This window comes from Parasteatoda tepidariorum, chromosome 1, assembly GCF_982258835.1.
Source record: "Parasteatoda tepidariorum strain Cologne lab strain chromosome 1, Ptep-v5.0, whole genome shotgun sequence".
Taxonomy (NCBI): domain Eukaryota; kingdom Metazoa; phylum Arthropoda; class Arachnida; order Araneae; family Theridiidae; genus Parasteatoda; species Parasteatoda tepidariorum.
In genome coordinates, this window is record NC_141755.1 from 95,329,626 (window position 1) to 95,355,449 (window position 25,824).

Consider the following 25,824-nt stretch of genomic DNA (forward strand, 5'->3'; position numbering starts at 1 on the left):
TGTTTTATAAAAAGGGCCGTCGGCAGTATTGGCCAAATTCAAGGACCTATCAAGTTTTTCAAGGACCTAAGATGTTTTTCAAGCACTTTCAAGGACCTAAATTTAGCAAAAAAAAAATTCAAGGACCGTGGGAACCCTGCTCTTTGTCTTTTAGCAACATTTTTTCCCCCCGTTAATATGAAACTCGATATTGGATTTCAAAAATGCGAATCACGTATAAATACGAAAATCGATGCTTGACATTACAATCGCATAAACGAATCACATCGGATTTTAAACTCGCGTGAATACGAATCGCTATGTTGGATTTATGAATCTCGTAAATAAGAATCGCAATGTACGATATTTAAATCGCTTGTATAAGAATCGCAACGCTCACTTTTTAAATCAGGTAAAAACGAAAATCCATGTTTGATATTAAAATCGCGTGAATAAGAATCGACATATTAGCCGATTCTGGGCTTAGATTTTTTTAAAGGCTTATTTGTATGTTTTTGTTTATTTAGCTATAATAAGCATTTTTTACCGCAAATCAGCCACTTAATTACAACATAAAAGCCGCGACATCTGAATTACGAAAATGCGAGCGATCTGGCGGGCGGGCGGGTAAAAATGCGAAAATCTTATTTTCTGCGTGTAAAAGAGAAAGTAGCTAAAGTAATAAAAAATGCGGAACCAGCTACGTAGTTTGAATTTTCTGTTTAGATTTGAAAATCGGAAATAAATTAATTATTTTATTTCAACGGTTGAATTTTTTAAGAAAAGCGGAATATTTTTCAAAAAAAAAAAAAAAAAAAAAAAAGAAGAGAAACCTTGAGAGAATTGGAGTTTTTGATAAAAAGGCTGAAAATCTAGAGAAAAACGGAAAAGGCGGCAATCCACTAAAAAGCAGGAAAATCTCATCCCTGAATACTATGTTACAAAATTCTAGCATGTATAATTCTATAACAAAATTAACTTTAAACACGTGGAAATCAAGATCTTATTAGTTGGAAAGTCACATTGATATTTTAAACAAATGATGATAGTGAATGTCGAAGTAAATGAAAAAGAGACACATTTATAAAAAACCACGCCCATGGTCCACTCTTTAATCACATCACAACTTATCATTACAACATTCTTTCATATTTTAAACAAAACTAACTGTTCATTCATCTCTCGCACCACGCTTCACTTTTCGCTGTGTAGCTTGTTTGGGTAGTTGTGGCGATACTTGAGCATTCTTTCCCTGAGCCTTAGACTTCCTGGGCGACAACCTTTCAGATCGGCGCGGAGACTTGTCTAAAAAGAAAATATTAAGTAAAATCAGCATTTAATTTTTTTTTTTATTTTTTAAAAAATAAAAAAAACTAATTATTAAAATTAATTTGAACAGGGTTGCCACTCAGACCTAGGAAAAAAATTCCCTGTAGAAAATTATACGCAATATATTAAGCGGAAACAACAATTACTGTGCTCTACTGTGAGCCATATTGGGGTAACTATTTTAATTAGTTTTAATTACTGGAAAAAAGCACGACATACTTAAATAATGCTATAGTAAATGAAAGAGTTAAGTATAGCTGAAACATCTTCCTTAAATATCCCGTAGATGACGCTTTGAGTGGTCCCAATTTTTTAAAAGACAAAAATAAGAAACAAAATTCCCTGTATTTTCCCAGTAAAGAAAAAATAAAAATTTCCTGCATTTTCCGTGTTATTTTAGGAAATTTTTGAATTCCCTGTATTTTCCAGGTTTTCCCTGTGGAGTGGCAACCCTGTTGAAATACACGAAAAGAAATTAATTTTAAAAAATAATAATAATATAATGAGAAACACACACGTAAATGGATTTTTTTTATAGTAACAAATAGGTCACTTATTTAGTTTCTTAAAATTTCAATACTTTTACGTCTGATTACATCAAAATAAACAGGTTTCAGGAATCTTAATTTGTCCTGATATTTTGGAGAATCAACACAACAATATCGCTCATTTCACAACATTGTCGTTCAACACCTTATTCCTTGCCACAATTGTGTTTTTTAAATTTATATTATTCAAATATGAATTTTCATTTCAACACTCAACCTTAAAACATAAATCTGTGAACTTAAATAGCATTTATAAGTTCGTATAATATATATGATCGCAGAAATCAATGTGATAATAATTTGAATTTATAAATTACCTTCTGAATGAAAGCAGTTATTGTAAATTTGCAGATTTTTTTTAAAATCTAAAATTGTGGTTTTGGCTTATATTCAATCGCATTTAGATCAGTAGTCTCGTTATTTCAGTCCTATTAAATATTTCCATAAATTAAATCAATATTAAATACTTTTCATTCATTATATTTAGAGACATTGTGGCAAGCATTTTATACTTAGTTTTTGTAACTGATAAAAAGTTTAATGTTTACAAACTATCTGTTCAGGATCAACTTATACAGTATATCAGTCTAAACTGCTGATAAACTTTCTTTTCATATTATTAAAACTGGCAAAAACTATTAATTTTAGTTGAAACTGGTAGAGGGACATCTAAAGAACAGACTCCTACACAGAAAATTAAGAATAAACTACAAAATTCCACTTATGATTTATTTTCTAAGGTGGGGTAATGTGAGTGTATGGTTTGGCTTAGCTAAGTGTTGTGCGATTATACATATATCTTACTTCTGTGTTAGCTTTAGTAAGTATTTCATGCTTTATATTTTATAATGAAATAGCTGAAAAATAATCTTCTGACGCTATATGGTAGTTTTAACACTAAAAACAATTTAATTAAATCGAATAAAAATACAAATCAGCACCTAAATAATAAAAACACTTTAAATTACCACTATAGATATTTATTTTTACTCTCTCATTTATATTTCAAATATACCAAAAACTATCACACTTTTTTTTGCAATTCCATGAAATTTAGTTGATTTCAGAAAAATGTACTGCATCCTAAGTGAAGCCTAATTTTGATAGCCATAAACATTATCTCTATTTAAAAATATGAAGGGAAAAAAAAAACATTTTTTAGCAATTGTCTTTCTTTACATATAACCAAAATACATTTATTTCAAAAACAATATTTACAAGTGTTTTTTTAATGAAATATACATTAATTTTAAAACTATCTCCACTATAGGGTAAAGTGCGTACACTAAAACATGTTCTTTTGAATGCACTACAGCAGTGTTTCCCAAACTTCTGACTTTAGTGTACCCTTTCTAAATTTTTCTTAATGCTGTGCACCACCAATAAAAAAATGAATGCATTTTTTAATATAAAAAAATTGCACAAAAGTTAAAAATCACAACTAGCTGTTGACACGGCTCAATATTAATTGTTAAGTCTGCAAAGAATAGCAAACAGAAAAATACGCAATCATAAATTTTCATGGCTAGCTTTGTTTTTAAAGAAATTTTCGTTTGTTGCAAGATATTTTGCATAAGAACGCATATCCCCGCTAAACTGTTCAGGTACCCGCGTACCCAGGGCTAACGAGAATAGAAGGGTTGGTTCACTCCTTTGAAGTAGCTCTCGCCGAGCCAATCCTCCGATTTTCTCTGGTGACGTCACTTTGGCGCAAAGCTCGCGCTTTTACTTCAAGAACGGAGCGTTCGGCGTTAGTAGCTCTAACTAATATTGGAGCATTTCTTTTTGCGAGATATTCTAAGACATTTGTTATTTTCTATAATGACTTTCCTCAGTTTTTGCAGTGAATTTACAAGAATTTGAAACTATTATCGAAATGCCAGTTTGCGCGATTGCAACTTGAAAAAATTTTGATAGAAAAACAAAAATAAAAAATATAATTTTCCGCATGTTCCCTAAAGTAAATGAACAGCTACGTAAAGAATGGATTCTAAAATGACACAGTTAATATAAAACAGCAATACGTTTATTCTGTCGTTAAGAACTTTTATAAAAATTCATTATCTAAATAGAAGCCGCCTCGTTACTTCAAAAAAAAGGCAGGTGAAAAAAAATTTAAAAATGGATAAAGTCAAAGAAAATTAAAATGTAAATAAAAAGTATAAATAAAATACATTGTATATAGTTGGAATTCTCCTAATTTCATAACATATTTTTTAATGTAGTTATTCTAAATATTTATGATTTTTTTAAAAAATTATATTGTCTTAAATTTAAATATCTATAAATTGTATCATCGTAAATTTAAATATCTATAAACAATTGTAAAATTTCTAATGTCATTATGAACCTAAATTATTATTTTGTTTCAGTAAATCGCGTTTAAGGTTGATGTTTCCTAATGATTAAGTATGAACAAATTGCTATTAACGGCATATTTTAAAATCAGGGATTCTTAATTTCAGGGATGAGATTAGCCAAAAGGCAAAAAAGCTGAATTTCCACGATAGTAAATTTTACGCAAGCGTAACCCTTTAATAATAAATTCCAGACAGTTTAAGGTAATAAATAATGTGTTGACATACAATTGTGTACTAATCTATTATTATATAAATGATTACATTGATACTTAACATTTAGTGAAAATAAAAATTACCAATTGAAAAAATAAAGCTGGAAATTATATTTTTCCTCAGTTCGCATAAGAGACAATTATTACTTGAAAAACTACCTGGTTTAGCAAATTAAAACTACTGAGAATTTACATTAATATTTCATTTCTTTTAATGAATACTGTTATGTGATTAATAGTAAATATATCAGTAATATTACTTTTTAAATTATATTGAAAACAAAAACTTTAACAATGGACCGAATCATTATGTTCATATCATAGTCTAATTTAAGTAGAGCCCTCTGAAACATATCAATAACAGTGAAGTAGAAATATATAGTAACTCTTTAACATACAAAAATTGCTATTTTAGTTTGAAAAATTACATGACAATCAGCAACTGTTTAGATAATTGTTTTTCATTTGATAAGAATTTTGCATTTTATAGCATAAATAACAGCAATTATAAGTAAAATTTTGATGATGAGTTAATTACTCTTTTTCCAAAAAAAATAAATTAATTAATTAAATCCCTTTTTAGGTGATTGCTTTTGTTTACTATATCTTTATGTTTGCTATATTTAGTCGTTAGTCCATCTTCAAACATCTTGTGACAAATCTTATTTTTTCTTCTTTGCTTTTTCCCTTCCAGTTTCTCTGATGTTGTAACACTTACATATACTAATAATCGTCGTTAGAAAAACAGTCACCTTTATAATAACTAATTTTAAAAAAATTACTTCTCACAAGAATCGCGATAGTTGATCTTAAAATTGCGCGAATATGAATAACAATTATGGATTTTGAAATCACATGAATATGAAACTAGATATACGATTTTGAAAATGAGAAAAGACAAACTGGGATATAGAATTCTTAAAACGCGTAAATACAAATCACGATTCATAATTTTTAGATAGCGTAAATACGAATCATGATGAGCAATTTTTAGATTGCATAAATAAGAATTATGATGCATAATTTTTAGAATGCGTGAATGCAAACCCCATTGCCTTATTTTAAAATCACGTATAAATACGAAAATCAATGGTAGATATTATAAACCGCATGAGCAAATCAAGACATTGAATTTTAAACTTGAGTGAATACCAATCGCTACATAGGTTTTTAAAAAGGCGTAAATAAGAATCGCAACGTACAATATTCAAATCTCGTAAATAAGAATCGCAACGTACAATATTCAAATCGTGTGAATAAGAATCGCAACACGCAAATATGAAAAGCTATGTTTGATATTAAAATCGTATGAATAAGAATCGAGATATTAGCAGATTCCAGGCTTGGGACCTCTAAAAGGTTTGTCAGAAGCAGCGTCGTTTGAACTACGAAAATCGGATTTATCTGGAGGGCGGGTAAAAAATTCGGAAAATCTTATCTGCTGCGTGTAAAAGGGGAGAAAATAGCTAAAATAAGTAAAAATGAGAAAGGATTGGTAGCTATGTAGTTTGAATTTCCTGTTTCTCTTTGAAAATCGGTGAATTTTCTAAAAGAGCAGAATATCTATAAAAAAAAGTGAAATTTTTAGAAAATCTGAATTTTTGATAAAAAAGCTGAAATTCAAAATCGATAAAAGTGAAAAAAGCGGAAATCCGCTAAAAAGCGGAAATCCGCTAAAAAGCGGAAAAATCTCATCCCTGTAATTTAACTCAACTTATTGTTATAAAAGAATATGTAGATAAAAAAAAGTGTCGATATATGCTTTCATTTTTCTTAATAATTAAAGTTAAAACTGAACTTTTTAAAATAAAGTATTTATAATGTCATTTTCGCCAACTAGTAAAACATTTTTATAAGATTAAAATGGTATTCTTTTAACTATAATGGCCAAGAAAGTTTTTTTGATCTATGTTTATGAACGGAAATAATGTGTTCATTACGTAAAGTTTGAAAGCTAATAACCAGAAAAAGTCTAACTTATTTTAACAAAGAGAAAGATGCAAAGCTATCATAATATCTTTGCTTGCGATCTCCGAGATCTGTGAACACAGTGACGTCATGAGGAGGGAAATCGTAGCTTCAGCTCTAAGAGCGGAGTGAACTAGCCCTTCTATTCTCTTTAGCCCTGATGCGTACCACACTTTGGGAAACACTGTACTACAGTAAGAAAACAATCAAACAAAAAAGATAAACTGTGATAGATAGTTAATCTATATGAATCCAATGTAAATAAAATGCATAAAAATTTCGGTAAAACAACTTAATAGCTTGGTTTTAGAGCCTACTTTAAAAATGCTCGATTTTATATTCACTTCACCCTACCTGACCGTATCCTTTTCACAAGTTACCTCATGGGCTTATTTAACACATTTTTATTACTTTTAAAACCTTTCATTTATGAATTTGTATCTACTTTAAGTTAATTTTTTGCTTAATTGTCAAAGATAATTAGTTTTTAAAAATTTAATTTATATCTGTAATAAAAACGACTTTAATCACATTTCGTTCAATATGAATTTCAAAATTTTGCTAAACTGCATAGATAATCTTTCATAAATTCATTTTAAATATCCCCCTAGGTTTTTTGATACTTGTCATGTGTAAAAATCCAGTTTTTTAGTTCTTGCCTTTTACTTCACATCATTAAAAGAAAGTGTTGTAACACAACAAGCATGTTTTTACCAAAACAGAACTCTGTGGAGATTTAATTTTAAAAAAATGTGTAGAGTTGTGTTTAAGTAAAGTACAATCCATGATGCTCTGTTGTACCAGATTTTTAGAAAATGAATGTTAACAAAAAAATGAAAAATATATCCCAATATATATCTTATACATACTGAAATCATTCAATGTTTCTTTGGGTAGCCAATCATAGTCTACATCATTTTGATGATTCTGAGTACCAGTTTCAATTTTTTGACCAGATGAAATTTTCTTTTTCTGGAAAAAATGTAATCATAGTAAATATTAACATATAATACTTTTAAATTTACAATGATTGGGTCCCAAATTTATTATAAAAAGGTAAGAATGTGATGAGTAATTTATCAAATTAACATATTTTTCATTTAATGCCAAGGAGCAAAGTTTTATTAAGATAAATAAGGGTAAATATTTGTGAAATAAAACAAAATATCATATTTATGCATAACACATATTTTGTTACTTCATATTCATAACTGTTATCAATTTAAATGTTTCATACAAAAAGAAAATAAATTAAATAGAAGAACTTACAGTAAAGTTGACCAAAAACTGTTGGGTTACAACAATTATAAGAACAATGCAGGCAGCAAGTAGGACATAGAGGAAAAAGCTGTCGAGAAAAATGTTACATTCAATAAAAAATGATAGGATAGATTCATAATAAAATATTGTTTGATATCAAGAACTTACGTTTCACCATCAAGTGAATCTTCGATTTCTACAATTGTAATAGTTTCATTAAACACAGCATCTAGATATTGGTGACCATCCTTCATAAAAGAAAAAGAAACAAATATTTATATATTTGTATGAAACACATACTTCATGACAAAAAATGTTTTTACAAAGAATAAAATATCTTGTAACAGTTGAATTTTATATGTTTTTAAAACCAACTTTTCGGCGCCCACTTACTCATACACAACTTTAACAGATGGTATTATTTTTCTAGAAAAACTTTTATTAGCTATTTCCCAATCAACATTATGAAGCCGTTTAAATTTGAACTTGAAATGAAACACTCTGAATTATTTATAACATTATCTATAACATTATCTATATTTGTTTTAAGAGAGATTAGGCCCTCATACATAGTTGTACTTTTTTAACATGATTATCTAACTTATTTTAGCGAAATCTGAATAAACTTTTAATTCTTCGGAGAGAATAGATTTCAATTCCGAATATCATTTGTCACCTGATCAAAGCCAAATAATAACAATAAAAAAATAAATAAGAATTGTGTACACAATCCCCAAATGTCTCTGTGAACTTAGAATACTTCTTGATAGCAGAATTCATTTTATTAAAAAAGGGGCAAAGAAACATTAAACATTTTTGAATATCCCCAATTTGCATAAATTATGTCATAATGAACTTATTATTTTCGTTAAGAATCAGTGAAGGAAAAATTTCTGTAAGAAATATCTATATACGTTCCAATAAATTTTATAATGCTGCAATATTAATTTTGCATAAAAATATTTTAAAAGAATAAATTTAAAAAAAGTTTTTTTTCAAATTAAAATTTTTGTGAATTTAGCATCAATTACCTAACTGTGCACCTCATAAATATTTAATAACATTAAGCTTATAACATTCAAAAAAAAATATACAAAATAATTTTTGACACATAATTTTAACTTTTAATAGATCATTTTGCAAATGAATGGTGACTTATTTTTTATTCTACATCGAAAGCTGAACAATTAGCCTGCTAGTACCAAACAATTATTTCCAAATTAAATAAATCCTAAAAAATGACTATAATTTTTTATTGGAAAAAAAAAGATACAACTAGATATACGTGTGAATATACATACAAGCTATGCGAAGATATCCCCCGAAAATGTGAAAAACTAAAAACTCAAACTGCATTCGTTTGATCACCTTTTAATTTTTTTTTTTTGACCATCATTCTAAAAATTAAATTCAGGGGCTAACCTAGCATTTTTATGCCAAATAAATAAAAATCCAAATTTTATATTGTATTTGTTTGATCACCTTTATTTTAGCCTAAAAACAAGACTTGGAACAAGCATGAAGTTAGCTCCCGGAAATCAGAAAAATTTAAACCGCACTCGTTTGACCAGCTTTTAGTTCTCGGCTTTACCACCCTTATTTCCGCCGTAATCCTAAAAATGAGGCTCAGGAGGAGCGACTAAAGTGGCTAAAACATGGATGATAATAAAAACTAAAAGGTGGTCATACGAATGCAATTTTAAATTTTCCTGATTTTTGGAAACTAACTTCATGCTTCTCCCAAGTCTCTTTTTTAGGATTACGGCAGAATTAAGGGTGGTCAAATAAAATAAAGGGGGCCATTTGTGGCCAAACGAATGATGTTAAATTTTTGTATTTTCTTATTTTCGGGGCTAACTTCACACGTTTCCCCCAAACTTTATTTTTTAGGATTACGGCTAAAATAAGGGTGGTAAAAAAAATTAAAAGGAGGGCATTTATGACCAAACAAATGCAATTGAAATTTTAAAATTTCCTTATTTTCGGGGGATAACCTCATGCTTCTCCCAAGTTTTATTTTAAGGACTACGGCTTAAATAAGGGTGGTAAAAAAAACTGAAAGGTGGTCATTTGTGATCAAACAAATACAATATAAAAACTGGAGTATTTTTGGGCATAAAAATGCGAAGTTAGCCCACGAAATTTTTAGGATTATGTCCAAAGGAAGGTGGTCAAACGAATGCTGTTAAAATCTTTTATTTTTCTTATTTTCGGGGGCTAATTTGATATTTCTCCCAAGCTTTATTTTTAGGATTACAGCTTAAATAAGGGTGGCAAAAAAACTAAAAGGTGGTCATTTGTGGTCAAACGAATACAATATAAAAATTGAATGCTTATTTTTATGGAGTAAAAATATGTGGCGTAAAAATGTAAAATTAGCCCCTGAATTTAATTGTCAGGATTACGTCCAAAATAAGGGTGGTAAAAAAAAAAATTTAAAAGGTGGTCATCTGTGGTCAAAAGAATGCAGTTTGAATTTTTGATTTTCCTCATTTTTGGGGGCTTTCTTCACATAGCTCTCTATACATACAACACACAGGATAAATAAGCATATGCACATACTATATATACAAACATAGAGCATATAAATATTTTCAATATTTGTAAACAAAATGAAACATTATATATATACAGTGGAGCATCGTTTATACGACGATCACTTATACGACGTTTTAGTGTGGTCCCAAATCATTCCTATTGATTTTAATGTAAAAATATATCGTTTATACGACGCACAGAATCGGTTATACGTCGATTTTTAGATTTTGTTCTTTATTTAATTTTTTATTTTTCTTGTGTATTTTAAAAAAGGGCGGAATTTGCCAACATGAATGATACAGAAAAGGGTGTCAACAAGAATGCTTGGATGACAACCGTAATTTTTACTAGATGACTGAAAAAACTAGACAATGTTATAAAGAGGAAAAAACGAAAAATTTTGCTATTCATCGACCATTGTCCAGGGCACCCATCGATACTAATTATTTTGGAAAATGTAAGAGCTCTCTTTTTTCCTGCATATTGCACAAGTGCGCTTCAGCCATCAGATTTGGCCGTGATTAGAAATTTAAAATTGCATCATAGAAAGCAGTAACTTCAACTCGCTATTCAAAGCATTGTAGAGAATAATAGCAAGAAAATATAATTAAAGGTAACATACATTCAAATGGCTCAATGCAATTTTTCTCCTTTGGTTATTTGTTTGTTTTGCTTTGTCTAATTTAGAAATTTATGTAAATCAACACGTTAAACATTAAAATTAACTGAAAACAGAGTTAGTTTCAGTTTTAGAAGTAAAAATCGATTATACGACGTTATCGTTTATACGACGTTTTTCGGTGGTCCCTTCGGCGTCGTATAAACGATGCTCCACTGTATATAGCACATTTGTATTAGACGGATACACAATCAGCAGCTTTTAAATCAGGGGTTTCCGCGAACTAAAATATATGTAATTTTTTTGCGAACAATTTTCGTAAAAATTCGATATGGGTTTAAAATACTTTTCTCGTTAATAAAAACCTAATTTCTTTGTTCTGTGAAATGTAACATACCAACGGTGCAAAGAAATTTATTTTTCAGGTTTTGCATCCAAGAAAATATTTATTCAAATACAAAAATAATCGTGTATGTTGCTCTTTTTTTTTTTTTTTTTGTATTTTGTGAATATAATTTAGCATGTGCGTATCAAAAGTTTTCTTGCAGACTTTTAACTTTTTGAAACCACTCACTTTGGACGAAAATATTTACACACACATTTGTAAATTTTAAATTTAAAATGTAAATATCAATTCTCTGGTGGTTGTAGCAGACAAACCTTAATTTTCTCATTGAATATTTTGTGTGCTACTATGTAAGTTTTAATACCTTAACAATTAGATATCTGTTGCATATTAATTGTTTAATACATAGGTGCACATTAAAGTTATTGTAGCCCGAATTTTTATTATTCATTTATGTCAACAATTAGATATCTGTTGCATATTAATTGTTTAATACATAGGTGCACATTAAAGTTATTGTAGCCCGAATTTTTATTATTCATTTATGTCTTTAAAATTATTATTAATAACAATTAAATATTTTTAAAAATCTACTTCTTATTTCAATTTGCAATTCAATACTTTTGTTTTGTACAACTTGGTAAAACTCTGACAGTAATATTTAATGTTTCTTCAAACATAAAAGAGTCCTACAAAAAATTTTGATAAAGTTGCGGCCCGCCATTTGATTTGTATGTTTAATTGTGGCCCCCGGCCTCATATAAGTTGGAAACCCCTGTTTTAAATGGTTAAATGCAACAGCCTGATTAGGAAGAAACTACACGAGAAATTTTATGCCTAAATCCAATAAACTCGTGGAAAAAAAAATAATCCAAATAATAATCCAATGAATATATAACTTGAAACATTGATTTGTTTTAAAATAACTTTTTTATAACCAAAACAAATATAGTTCAATATTTTATTTAAAAAGTAAAGATCCAAGTATTATATAAATAGTACAATAATAAAATTAATTTATCCATCTCAAAAAGAAATCGAGAACTAGTAATAGTTTATGAATAAAATAAAAGAGAGCAAATTTAGATGTTTTTCTAAATAAAATTGTTGTCTTCTAATTTTAATTACTTGCTGATATTCAGTTTATGACACTTACGGGATTAAAACTTATAAATTAAATAAATGTAAATGATTAATTTGCCCTCCCATAAAAAATAAATTGAAATAATTTTCTAAAATAATTGTGAAACAAACTTACAGCGTCTCTGTAGTAGAGGTTAACTACTAAACCAAAAGGACGGGAACTGTATGTCTCACTAGTGTAAAAAGCATAATACAAAGAAATATCTTGTTTAGGCTTGACAACTCTATTGTATGGAATGGCAGAGAACTGAAAATTAAAACAAATCATTATTATTATTGAAGTCATTACTATTTTTATATGATTAATACATATTTATAGGATATAGAAACAATTTATAACAGCCTATACCAGTTGATCTCATTTTTTTCCGGCAGTGGAATTTTATATGTTCGAACTTTATCAGGTGGAACCCGAAGATTATACATATAAAAAAAAAATCAATATAAGCTGTTAAATGTGGAGAGTAAAATAAAATTTTGAATTTGTTCTTGGTGTAAGCTGATAAAATTATATTTCTAAAAAAAGAAAAGAAAAAAGAGCTTTTATAAACAGAACTGTTATCAGAGAACGCGAAATCTTTGTTCTTGAATTTATTAATTTAATTTTAATTAAAAAGAATGACTAGTAATTTTTAGAAATGCATATCCTTTACATAATTTAATATATTGTTCCTCCCTTTTTTAAAAAAATAATATTCTCGTATTATTGACATTTACGTAAAGCATTTCATACACCCAAATATTAAATTAAACAATGGATTGGATATAAACATAATTATTACTAGTAAAAAATCTCAAGTCTTGGAACCCCTGTGATTCTGGAACGGAACTTTAGGGTTTTGAGGAGCACCTATTAAGAACCACTGATCTATACTATAAGGCGAATTTCAGCATTACTTTAACATAATATTAATGTGAAAGAAGCCCAGGTAAAAGCAATAAAACAAGCTTAACAGATGAAAAAGCTTATCTTATTAAGAATATAGGTCTATCTTATTAAGAACATAAATTTTTATTTTATATATATTAAAAAAATATTTTCAAAATTGAAACAAATTAACTGTCAAAAACAGACACATTTAATAATGATTTGAAAATAAAGTGAATATAGATTAAAATTTGTGATTAAAAAATATATGCAAAACATCAAGCATAACATTAATATAAATTGCAACAATGTGTGATTCCTAAAACTAATTGACCATGAAAAATTATGTGTTGTCGATATTGTGAATTTGAACTTTGATGTATGAATTACGATTTCATGAAATAAGAGAAATGATCTATAACATCAACCTCTATACAGTGTTTTCACTACAGCGTGAGAATCTCGCTTATTTTTTTCTTTTCTCGCATGAAAAAATTATTAACGCGAGAAGATCGCGCACTCTATTAATCAATTTCAAAATGAGCGAATTTTGGAAAAATTCGTCTCCTGCCATTTTGAATAAAATCCGTTTCACTTTTCTTCCTTGATCTTTCATTATTTTCAACATGGATCCCTGTTATCTAACTTCCCTATTTACCAGTATTGTTTAGAACCGGTGCAAACAGCAGAACACAATGCCCCCCCCCCCCGAATGACGGAACACCTTTCAGAACACATTTTTCTGCAACCCCGTGTTCACGGAAGGTAAGATTTCTTCATGTAAGACGTTACATTTTTTTTCAATGCTACAAATTTACTAAGTGATTCCGAATTGCTCAGCATCTGTTGCAAGGTCATTTAGCACTCAAAACCGAATTAAGACAAAATATCTTATACAAATGACTGATAAACATTTGAGCAACCTAATGAGAAAAGCTGATGAAAAAGTAGATATAGAGCGTTTTCCATAGGATGATGCAGCAAAAATATTCAATGCTTTAAAAATTAGAAGATGTTAAAAATGTATTATAATTAAAGAAATATTTTTTTTCCAAGTCTATTCGCGTTTTTTTTAATTTTTAGAAATCTCACTTAACTTTTTGAGATCTCACCCTGTTTTTGAGAAAGGGTGAGAAATTCTCTCTAATTTTTTTTCTGTAATGAAAACACTGGTCTATAGTTGCAATGCGAAATTAAGAGCGAATAAAGTTGATTTAATATAAAAGGAGATTTTTGATAATTTAATGAGAATTAAGTGGAATAGCAGGTGAGAGTAGAATCAGTATAGTTGTGCAAATATTTTGTCACGAGTGGTGAACCAAAATTCTGGGCATATTCTTAGTTAAGAGTATTTCAACAAAAATAGTAAAAGTGAAAAAAAAAGAAACATTTATATTATCAAAATTTAATAAGACAATTATCAGAATAATGAAATAGTCAATACTACTGTTCTTTACGCAACATATTCATTTCAATACACCTAAATTTAATATTGTTATTTAGTTTTAACTAAATATAAGTTCCATTAATTTCGACGTAGAACAGGTGATACTTCAAGATTGCATTTATACAAAATTTAACTCCCAAAAACACAAACAAAATTAAACTACACATTAAAAAAAATTGTTAACTACATATATTTTAAAATAATGAAACCAAACACGTAACTCACATTTTGAATATAAAATGTGAAATCCATGGGATAACGAAATGAAGCATCCATAGCATCGACAATGAAATCCTTATTTCCCTTGTTGGAAAAACCTACCAGGAAATGCACATCTTTTCCAGCAGGCAATTCTAAATTATGAGACAGTTTTTAAATAAAAATAAATTTAATATCAATATATTTAAGATGTTAAGCATAATAAATATCAACCTAAGTTCTTGAACAAAATAATAAAAATTAAAAAAAACTTTCGCAGCGAAAAGTCTATATTTTTATTCGATTCAAACATAAATTGAAAAACATTTGACACACCATAAACATGTAATCTTTTTTGATTACTTAAGAAATATATTGGAACTTTGATTGATGAAAATTTTTAGACTAGGTCAAAAAACTTTTTGAAGATAAATTCTATTTGGCGAGAAAACAAAAATAAATTCTGCTTGTCAGAAAAAGTTTAAAACTTATAGGGTAGTAAAGTTTGACAGCAGGTACCAGGAAAGAAAAATTAATTACCTCTAATTTTACAGACTTTTCTAGCACCATTTTACCATTCAAAAAAAAAATATTTTTTTTTTTCTCAAAGGAATCCTTGTAAGTAATTTTACAGAAAATTGAAATTCATGAAATTTGTAACTAATCTTGCTATAAGAATATCAAAAAAATTTACGAAATAAAAATGATTTTATTTCCCCCTCAAAGCTTTAAAATATACTAGATCTAAAATAATTTTTCCTTCAATTTATCACCTCGCATTATAATTCTATTTTGCTTATTATAAATGAAAAAAAAAGGCTCAAATCAATAATTTACAGTTATATTTCATTTTAATAAATAAAGTATGAAAACACAACACAAAATAATCCTTAATTATATTTTAAGACAAAAATAATGAAAGCGTAAAAAAAAAACCTACTAAGAAATTACAGCCTCACATTAAATAATTCTACTTTAATTATTACGAATGAAAGGTAAAAAGGTTCTAATCAATAATTTACAATTATAATTCATTTTTAATAAATACAGTAGGGGTGCACAACCTTTTTGAGTGAAGGGCCACTTGCACAGCTGGCTGGCTAACGAAGGGCCGCACACGTATTTAGACATGTTAATGACAAATGTAGTAATGTTTATTTAAACATTAGCGTTCCATTTTTTTAATCAATAAACTTAGTAATATCAATAACTTAGTAGTGTTCCATTATTAGAATTCATTCAAAAATAAAAAAACTTACACTTTTTTTTTTTTACAAAAAAAACTTGCTATTTTTGTTACATGAACAATAGATTTATCAAAATAAATAAGCATTGAAGAAAAGAAATGTTTTTTTTTTTATCATATCATGTAATACGAAAATTCATTTTTGAATTAAATTCTAATAAATAAAAAAAAAATTGCAATGCCTACAAAATGAAAATAGGAAAAAGTTTAGTCATATTTAAGTACAGTACAGAACCCGTTATCCGGAAATCAGAAAACCGGAAAACCAAAAAACCGGAATGAAATTCGATAAATTTTTCCGGCCATTTTCAAAAAAAATTTTTTTTTTCCTCTTAAGATTTTAGGATTTTCTTTCTATTTTGAAAGATGTTTACCTTACCATCATTTTAGAAATAATCTTTAGTGTATTATTTCATCGGTTTTTCTTCGTTTTAAGATTATTTCCATTTTTTTTTCTTTTATTTGGGTTTAAGAATAAATAAACGGCTTTTTGTAGCGACCCAGAAAACCGGGAAAATCAGTTATCCGGAATAGCGATGGTCCCGATCGTTCCGGATAATCGGTTTCCTACTGTATAATACATTCAAATTAAATATTTTAATTGAAGAAAATTTATAGGTTTTAAACAAAAGCCTAAAATAAAAGCAAAACTGTGATAGTTCAAAATAACATTCAATGCTTATTTTGTAATGTACTTTGTTATTTTATTTTATTAATTATTAGATTTTTTTATATCGTAAACATTTTCCTTTTTTTTTATCGAAAAAGATCACTTAAGCAACAAAAAATTTAAATCTAAACTACAAACAGTGAGCAGTTTAAAAATTCACGTTTTCCGCCATTTTATGAATTTCTCAAGTTGAAATAACATTGCATTTAAATTAGGGAGGGATGTAACGAGTATTTGGCCATTCTGTGAAAAATTCAGTTGGTTGAATGATCAGTCAAATATTCGGTAGAATATTTTTTAGAAATGTATTTTTCTAAGTTTTTTTTATTTTTGAATTTTTATAAATATTACTTTTTTTAAAAAAAATTATAATCAGACAATTTTTTCGATACTTTGAGAATAGAGAAGGATTTTTTTCCATTTTTTGCTGCTTTTATTATAACCCAGCATTTTAACAGAACGTCTCATAGTATTATCACTCTTTTCCTGTACTGTAATATAAATAACCAGTAACATAGAAAAGTGTGATTTTCAGTATTAAAGTTTTGTTTCAGGAACTAAGAAAAATTTGTTTCTTCTGTTTTTCTTTTTTTAGGCATTTTTATTATGACTCAGCATTTTTTTTAAAAATTAAGTTACTAATAAAGTTTATTTTATAGCAATTTTTTTTCTTCTAAAATTATGGCAATGAGAAAAATTTAAATTGGGATTCTCAGCATAAGTTTTTCATTTTAAAAATTAAGAACGTTTTTTCTATCTTTTTATTTTCTTTAAATAAAAAAAAAAAAAACTTTTTTTAGACGTTTTCACTATAACGCAGTAATTTTTAATAGCATTTCTGATGACTTAATTCATTTTTCTTGGCTTTTTCTGGTAATTGAAAAACTGAGGTGTTCAGCTTTAAAATTTTTTTTCAAAAATTAAGATTGATTTTTATGTTCTCTGTTTCGCTTTCGACATTTTCAAAAACGTTCCTGATTCGCCTTGATTGGCAAAAACGTTCTTTTTAGAGTTAATTTATGAATACGTTTTTCAAGGAAATATTATTCTGAGCATTAAAATTTTAGTTTCAGTGTTTAGTAGCAGTATAAGATTTTGCTATTTGGCCCCAATTGTACTGCGTTCAGTCGATTTTTTCTTCTTTTTTTTTGCCGAATATTTGGTTTTTGACAAAATCACAATTCATTACTACATTCGACCAAATCATATTCGTTGCGGAAATAAAAACGAAGGAAAAATAACTAGGATTTACGATAAAACTGTACTGAAATACCGTATCAAAAAGTGATTATTTAATTGCGCGATTAACAATCACGTGTCGTAATAACATCATAGTTAAATAACGGGATAGTCAAAATCATGTGGAAAAGCATAGAAATAAGTGGGAAAATATATATTTATGCTGAACTCAGCATGAATAAAGCGTGTCAAATGCATGATTTAAAATTTGCACGTCGTAATAGAATAATTGGAATTTTTTATAATACGTGGGAACGCATAGCAATAACTGCCGAAAAAAATTTTTGAAAAAAAGAGAAAGAATTGCAAAAAAAGATAAAAAATCACTTAGATTTAAGATGAAATCATCCCAAATTAAGTGCAAGAAAAGTGATTATTTAAATTTGCGATCTGAAATTCGCGTCGTAATAAAAATTCGGGATTTTCGAAATCACGTAGAAAAGCAGAAAAAACTGTTAAAAAAAAAAATTTATATTTACTATAAAATCGGCTTAAAGAAAGCGCGTTAAACGTACATTTACTAAAGAATCCGTTAAAATTGATTGTGTAAAAACGTGATGACTTAAAAGTGCGATTAAAAATTTCCATTTTTAAAATTTTTTTATTGTGTTTAGAAGCTCTCGCGGGCCGCACTTCAGTAGTCGAAGGGCCGCAGGTTGTGCACCCCTAAAATACAGTATTAAAATATTGTATGCAAATGGAAACTGAACATTTCTAAACATTGTTAGTTTAGTTTGTAAAAAAAATTTAGCCTGCATAATTTTTTTGTTTTGTTATTTATTTTACCTGAGACTATTCCAGCAGGTTGAGTAAAAAGAAAAGTTGTGTCAGCATCAGGAGATGCTTTCAGTGGTTTATCATCCGAATCTTCATCTTCACCTAGATTTTCCTAAAAATGAACAACCATTAAAAAAATACATAAATAAATTGCCAATCACATTTTTCACCTATCAGGAGACGGTGAGTTTGAATGTAAGTTGCAATATTGGTAGATTTTTTTCCAAATAATATAGGGAAATTCCAAGCTAAATGAGAATTGAAATTAGAAGTGAATCAGGATTATCTTATTTGACTTATCAGTTTTTCCACCTCACTATATATATATATATATATATATCTTTTTTTCGAATGGCAGGCACTGAACTTAGAAGCCTAAGAAGATGCCAGAGGTGTTACTCATTTCGCGTTCCCCAGTGGGCACCTGCGAACCAAAGTCACGGAGGCGAGTAACATTGCCCACGCCACAAATCCGTTCATAGGGTGGGTCACATTCACACACAACAGAGAGAAACATCCATGCCCAGAGCGGGATTTGAATCCGCAGCCATTGGCTTCACAGTCAGGCGCGCTAACCGCTCGGCCACCTGGCCGGCCCTCCTCAGTATATTATACACTTCATTTATGAGCAGGAAGTGACAACAGCCATTCTTTTTGAATAAGAATGTGTAATTCATCACATTAGGCTTTTTCAAAAGATGTTCAATTCCAGGGGTCTGTTTAGAAGAAATCTGGGTCCGTCAACGGACCCCTCACAAAATATATTTTCATAAAAACGGACCCTTCACAAAATAATTTATCTTTTAATCGGACCCTTCACAAATTATTTTATCTCTATTATTGTTTTAATTGAATAAATTCTTCCCGGGGGAGGGGAAAGATAGATGGTTCGAGACAAACTAAGTTTCCCTAAGTTTAAATTTCAAATGTAGTATTCTAAGAAAATATTTCTACTTTTACAAACATCGTGTGTGCATTCTTATTAATATTAATTCATAAAATTAATTAATAGAATATTATGTAAATAAAAATTTATTTCTGGAAATTTTTTAAATAAAATATAAATTTAAGAATTGTTTAAGTTTACTTAATGCATAACACATTAAAAGTGATACATTTTTAAGTTGTGTTATTTAAAATACGTCAATTGAAATTATTAAAAATGTGAGTGATTTTGTTTCCATTTTTCATCCAAAATGAATATTCGGTGTTGCGCAGTATAGGCTAAATACCAAATATTTGTATGTTGCATCTCTAATTTAGTAACATCAATTGTTGAGCAGAATCTTGTATCTATTTACAATTTAAAAACTTCTTGATAAAATTTTTAGCAATTTTTGCAATAACAGAACCTTATTTGCACAAATTCACAAAAGCAGGACCCTGGTTGAAAGAATGAATTAACGCTTGTATTATATTCATAAATATGAGGAGTTTTTTTCCACATTTTTACAAAAACAGGATCTTTCACAAAATGTAGGGACAGACACCTGCCCACGTATACAGTAAAAAAAAAAAAAAAAAAAAAAAAAAAACAGATTAGATAATAAATTAGAAAGAAAACACATTTTTGAATAAGGCTACCCACACATATCGCAATATGAAATTTTGTCCTTTCCAGTTCAACAATTATGCAGATCAAACACTGTTAGCTTTTTTAATTTTCATACTAAGGTATTTTACTTAAAATATGAGTGTATCAAAGCTTACCGTATAAGTCAAAATAAAACAAACAATTAGTTAAAAAAATATGATTTCTAAAAAATATATATTTCTAAAAATATTTGTATTTAGAAAAATACTAAAAAAACTACATCTGGAAATAATATATAAGTTATTTGTGTAGGAATTCATCATTCAACAATTGAAAAGTTTAGTGGAAACACATAAACAGGTGATTTGAAGATTGATTTTTCAATGATTTACTGAAAAGTTACAACTCTTTTAATTGCCTAAAAGGAAATGACGTGAAAGGAAACAATGATTTTGTTAAAATATCACAGTATTTCTATTATTTAAAAGGAAGCTAAGAGAAAACAAACAAGTATAAGTATATTTGAGTTTTTGTGATACTCACTCCATATGGGACAGTAAAAGCCTATATCAATAAAGATGTTAAAGTTAGATTAATGTTTCAAAAGCAATCTAAAGAATTAAGAAATTATAGTAGTTTAACAAATTTAAAGGAGAAAAAAAACTTAGTAAAACAAAAGCTAATTAAAAAAAAACAGTTAACTTAATCACATTAAGTCTTCAAAACAATGTTTGTCATTTACAAAAAGATAAAATTTGTTATAGAAAGACGGGTAGCCAGTTTTTCAATCAAAAAAATAAGCACCTTTTCAAGTACTCAACAAATATTTTTAATCACTTTTCCAAAAAAAAAAAAAAAACCCATAATTAGGATCTGAGTAGTAATAAAAAATATTTTTTTCTATCGTTTAAAGTACCTAATTCATAAACATAAAATCAATAACATTTTCAAAAATTTGACATAATCATGATGATCTAACAAGTTTCTGATAAATACTGCAGAGAAAATTGTGAAAATAATGCATTTTCTGTAATTTAGAACAACAATCAATACGGCAAAGAAAAAAAATCTTTTAAAAGATAGAAAATTAAACACTTTTTACAAACACTGAATAAAAAATAAGCACCTTTAAGGGCTATTAAAAAACATAATAAAAAATAAGCACCTTTAAGCACTTTTTAAAAACGCTACGCACCCTGAAGAAAACTAATATCATAGCATAAATCAAGTGTAAAATATTGCAGATTGTTATTTTTTGGGTAGTACCTTGTTGAGTCTTCTGAATTCATTCTTTGAAGTTTAATGAATATGTTACATTGAATAAAAGTAAGAATATGTTACATTATGTTACAAGTATAATAAGATTAATGGCGTGTTTTTTTTTTAAAGCTTGGGCTTATAGATCAATCGGAATTAGTAACTTAGAAATCTTACAGCGAATGTTAACCCCTAGCATCACATGTGCTTAGCTTTATACAGTCAACCATCCATAGTTTTAAGGCTATGATAAAGTTTAGATATTAATCTTATTTCAAACAAAACAGAAAATTTACTTGGTTTTATTGTTGCGGTTAAAATAAATATTGATGACTACATTTGGCCCAGCAACTGATAAACTGTGGCTGATGAGGACTCAGATAATTTTTTTTTATTTTTAAAATTGACATTAGATTTTTAAGATTAAGATCAAATAAAAGACAAGCACAACCTACCCTGGTTTCCTATAAATAAAAAAGAACATGTTTACCTTCAGAGTAAAGAACACTTTTATTATAATTGATTATAATAACTACACATTAAGCTCAAATTGTAAAAAGCTAAAAAACTTTTAAGTTTGTTATTCAAAATTAGTTGAATATTAATCAGAAACTAACAATTCTTTAAAATTTACCATAATTTTTTTTTTAAAAACTGGGATTAAATTAGATTAAATTAAACAGATTCAACTTACCTTAGTTTCCTATAATAAAGTTCAATAAATTTTTAATAATCTGATTATGGAATAAATATGCTGGGGGCCACTAAACATTGTTGCATTTATTATGTCTAAATTTCCCCCTTTTTTTCTTCATTACTATTTTTGTTAATAAAAAAAAAGTTTAAAAAATATACATGTTTTTTGGATTGACATAGGTTGCCTTATATTTTAGCTTTTCATAATGTTTTGGCTCTAAATACAAAATAACCAGGCTATGAATTATGTGGAACATATGGCTTATAGTGCCAAATAATAAACTTGAAAAATATTTTGTGGACTTCATTAAACATTTTTTTGATCATCAGAAAATTTAAACACAAGAAGCAAAGGTTTTTAACGTAAAAACACCTGCATAAAATTTTATAGCACGAACACTGGCAGAGTTAATTCATTGGTTATAAATAATTAATAACACTTAAAATGAATGATGAAATTATATATACAATAAATCTTACTTAACAGAAATGATGCATATCAATAATTTTCTAAACTATTCAAAATATCGTGAACAATTTTTGGCAATTCACAACAATTGCCAACACATTATGTCTAAAATTACTAATTTAAAATATCTCAATTTTATGTTAACCAAGTGACTAAGCAAAAAATAAGAGAAAAATATTACCCAATATACTGTCCTATTAGATACTAACACATACAAAAACATAAAAGTTTAAAACCATAAATGCAACAACGTACATGATTACAGCATAGATTTAACAGTTTATTTTTTTAAACTCATTTTTAAAGTGATATTTAAAGGAGTATGAAAAATAAAATATTTTATTACTTCTAATTTTGATCCAAACAAAAGTCGAATTTGCCCAAATAGAATTTTACTGTAACATACGATTATTTCTGCCTACTTAAATAATTTCCATTGGAAATTCCTAATATTAATATATAATACGTATCTAAAATTTTAGCAATAAGACAAAAAATAGCACATTTACCTTTCCAACAACAGCAGCTTCTGATTCAGGTTGTAGATCTTCAACATCAGCTTCTTCATCATCAGTTATATCAATTTGAGCACTAACTAAACCTATAATAGATGAGAACATTATAGAACATCAAAACAATATATCATTACCAATTTCAAAAGTGTATAGTTAGTTTTTAATTATAAAGTCTGATGCCAAAAAAAAGCAAAATGTTAACCAAGATGCTGAACATTCTTTTAGTTTCAGTAAATTATATTTTAAAAATAATACAAAAAGTTTAAGGTTTTGGGAACTTCCGGGCAGTAGCCCTGAGAAACTAAAAAAAATAATAAAATAAAATCTTCACAGAGAGAACTAACTCTTACCCAACTGTGGACCAACTTTTATATATTATTTTAGAAGTTAAAAAACCCTCTCAGGGTACATAGTCAAATTTTTCAACAAAAAATAAGCACCTTTTAAGCACTGGAAATTTCTTTTTAAGTACTTTTAAGCAAAATTTTATAATTAGGATATATACACACTAATAATTTTTTCCCTTTATATTGTTGAAAGTTCTTCATATATATGTTAACAAAATGCAAAATAGTTTTAAAAAGTGACAAGATCTAGTTCTAGTATGATCTAGCTCTAGTTTCTGACAAAGAATTCTTTTCGTGATTATATTAGCCACCATAAAAACAATTTCATAATTTCAAATACATTCAATATTGAGTGATTCACTCAATTTTTTAAATTTCGAATTACTTCACACAATTATGTAAAAAAATTCATTCAAAATTATCTTTCTTGAAAAATGCAGCAGAGTTGCTCATGAGAATGCACGAATCCTTCCTTAGGAATCCAACTCGGTATTCGAACCCACAAGTTTCTCATAAAATGATTGGTGCTTTCATACGCTGCAGACCGATGGTATGTCGAAATAGATTGTGGTAGAATGAACACGTTGAATAGAACAATTATGAATGAAAACGCTTTTTGAGTAATTCAAATTAAAAATTGATATGGTAAGGAGAAAAAAAAATCTCATTTTGGAAAAGGGAAAATTAAGTACTTTTCAAAAACACCCAATGAAAAAAGCACCTTTAACGGCTTTTAAAAAACAAAAGTCGAAAATAAGCACCTTTAAGCACTTTTTAAAAACGCTATGCACCTTGCCTTTGCCATGAACAAGTACAGATACAGAAATATTTCCTTTCAAACTTCATTTGCAAATGTAGGGCAGTCAAATGAAGGGAGGGAGAGAGTTCAAGAGAGGTATCCTATTAGTATGCACTCTAGATAAGCTGAACAAGCAGTAGGGTAAAACCTGATTAAAAAAAGTAGCAGGAGTACCTTTCTTTCCCCCTAAGGTAATTCTAATGCATAATTTTGATAAATTACATCAGTTTAAGATTCCTGAATGTAAATTTCAATAACATAGAGCCAGAATCTGCTATACTGCATCAAGACTTAACATTTTGTCCTCTAGTTAAGCTGAAAAAACAGTACTGTAAAGTCAAAATGCAAAGAGAGGTTCATAATATTCTTTGAGTATCTTAGGTCTCAGAACCTATATTTACCTAAAAGCAAAACCCTTGTTGGGATCAATTAGGCATAGATACAATGAAAAGATAAATTACAAATAAAAATACCATTTTGTTTAATTATCATTGAAAGCAGAAATAGTTTTAAGTAATACATTCTGCAAAAATGTATTAAAAACAATTATGTATTATAAATAAGAAGGGAGTCTTACTCATTTAGCATGCAATGCATATCACTTTCAGATATGCGGATTCAAGCGATTTTATTACATTAAACGTTTGTAACAATTCATTAAAACATACAAAGTATAATACCGGCTATTGAAAACCAGAAAATGTAGAGAAAAAAAAACGAAATGAAAAATTAACTAGTCATAAACTTAAAAGTATAACACTAATTAGATAAATCACAACTAAATCAAAGTGATCAAAATTTTATTTATGGGGTCAAGGAACTAATTTTGTATTATGCTAGTAAATAATATTTAAAACTGATAATAAATTAACATTGCAATTCATAAATACTCATTTAAATATAAGGATTTAAGGAAGAAAGTCATCAAAATTTTTAAAAGGTGTCAAAAGGGGGCCACGTCACTGATTGTTTACATTTTGGGGGCCCCCTTTTAACTATGGAGATTCTTCCTAAATTCTCTGCAGAGATCAAGATTGAAGAACTTACCTTTAGATAAATGTAACGTAATGACGGGAAAAACAATTAAAAAAACTAACAATAAATTCTTAGAAAACATTTTAAATAATTTATAAAACAAATGAGTAAGGTAATATTTAGATTATCCAAGATTATAACCTCATGATAAGAAACAACTAAAAGGAAATTTCTGTTTCTCGGTTCGAAAACAGAACAGCGTTCCCAAATCGGCTAACAGTTTTCTGCTCCACGGTTCCAGTTTTCAATTGCCATGTTTCGGAATCGAAAATAAGGATAACGTGTTTTGTGTGACGTGTCTTCTGCTAAGTTTTCAAATGAATTTTGTTAAAATTGTTAGTTTTGGTAAATTAAATAATTTAAAATCACTAAAAAAAAGATTCAGTGCCATTAATCACATCTAGTTTACTTTTTTTGAGCGTTTT

The 25,824-nt window shown here is 28.0% G+C and overlaps 1 protein-coding gene across 2 annotated transcripts; it reads right to left on the bottom strand.

Annotated features, from left to right (window-relative positions):
- Positions 1 to 1,059: 1,059 nt before the first annotated feature.
- On the bottom strand, positions 1,060 to 25,662 carry l(1)G0320 (signal sequence receptor subunit 1 l(1)G0320). Of its 2 annotated transcripts, none has more exons than XM_016067866.5 (9): positions 25,412 to 25,662; positions 23,213 to 23,304; positions 18,757 to 18,859; positions 14,843 to 14,970; positions 12,418 to 12,549; positions 7,825 to 7,904; positions 7,666 to 7,744; positions 7,266 to 7,368; positions 1,060 to 1,284 (listed from the first exon to the last, which is right to left on the bottom strand). In XM_016067866.5, exons 1-9 carry the CDS (start codon positions 25,479 to 25,481, stop codon positions 1,151 to 1,153), a joined length of 921 nt encoding a protein of 306 aa, XP_015923352.1. In that variant the 5' UTR covers positions 25,482 to 25,662; the 3' UTR covers positions 1,060 to 1,150. The 2 variants fall into 2 exon arrangements, with proteins under 2 accessions (XP_015923352.1, XP_087025320.1); XM_087169194.1 differs by lacking the exon at positions 25,412 to 25,662 and adding an exon at positions 24,942 to 25,405.
- Between the last annotated feature and the right edge of the window lie 162 nt (positions 25,663 to 25,824).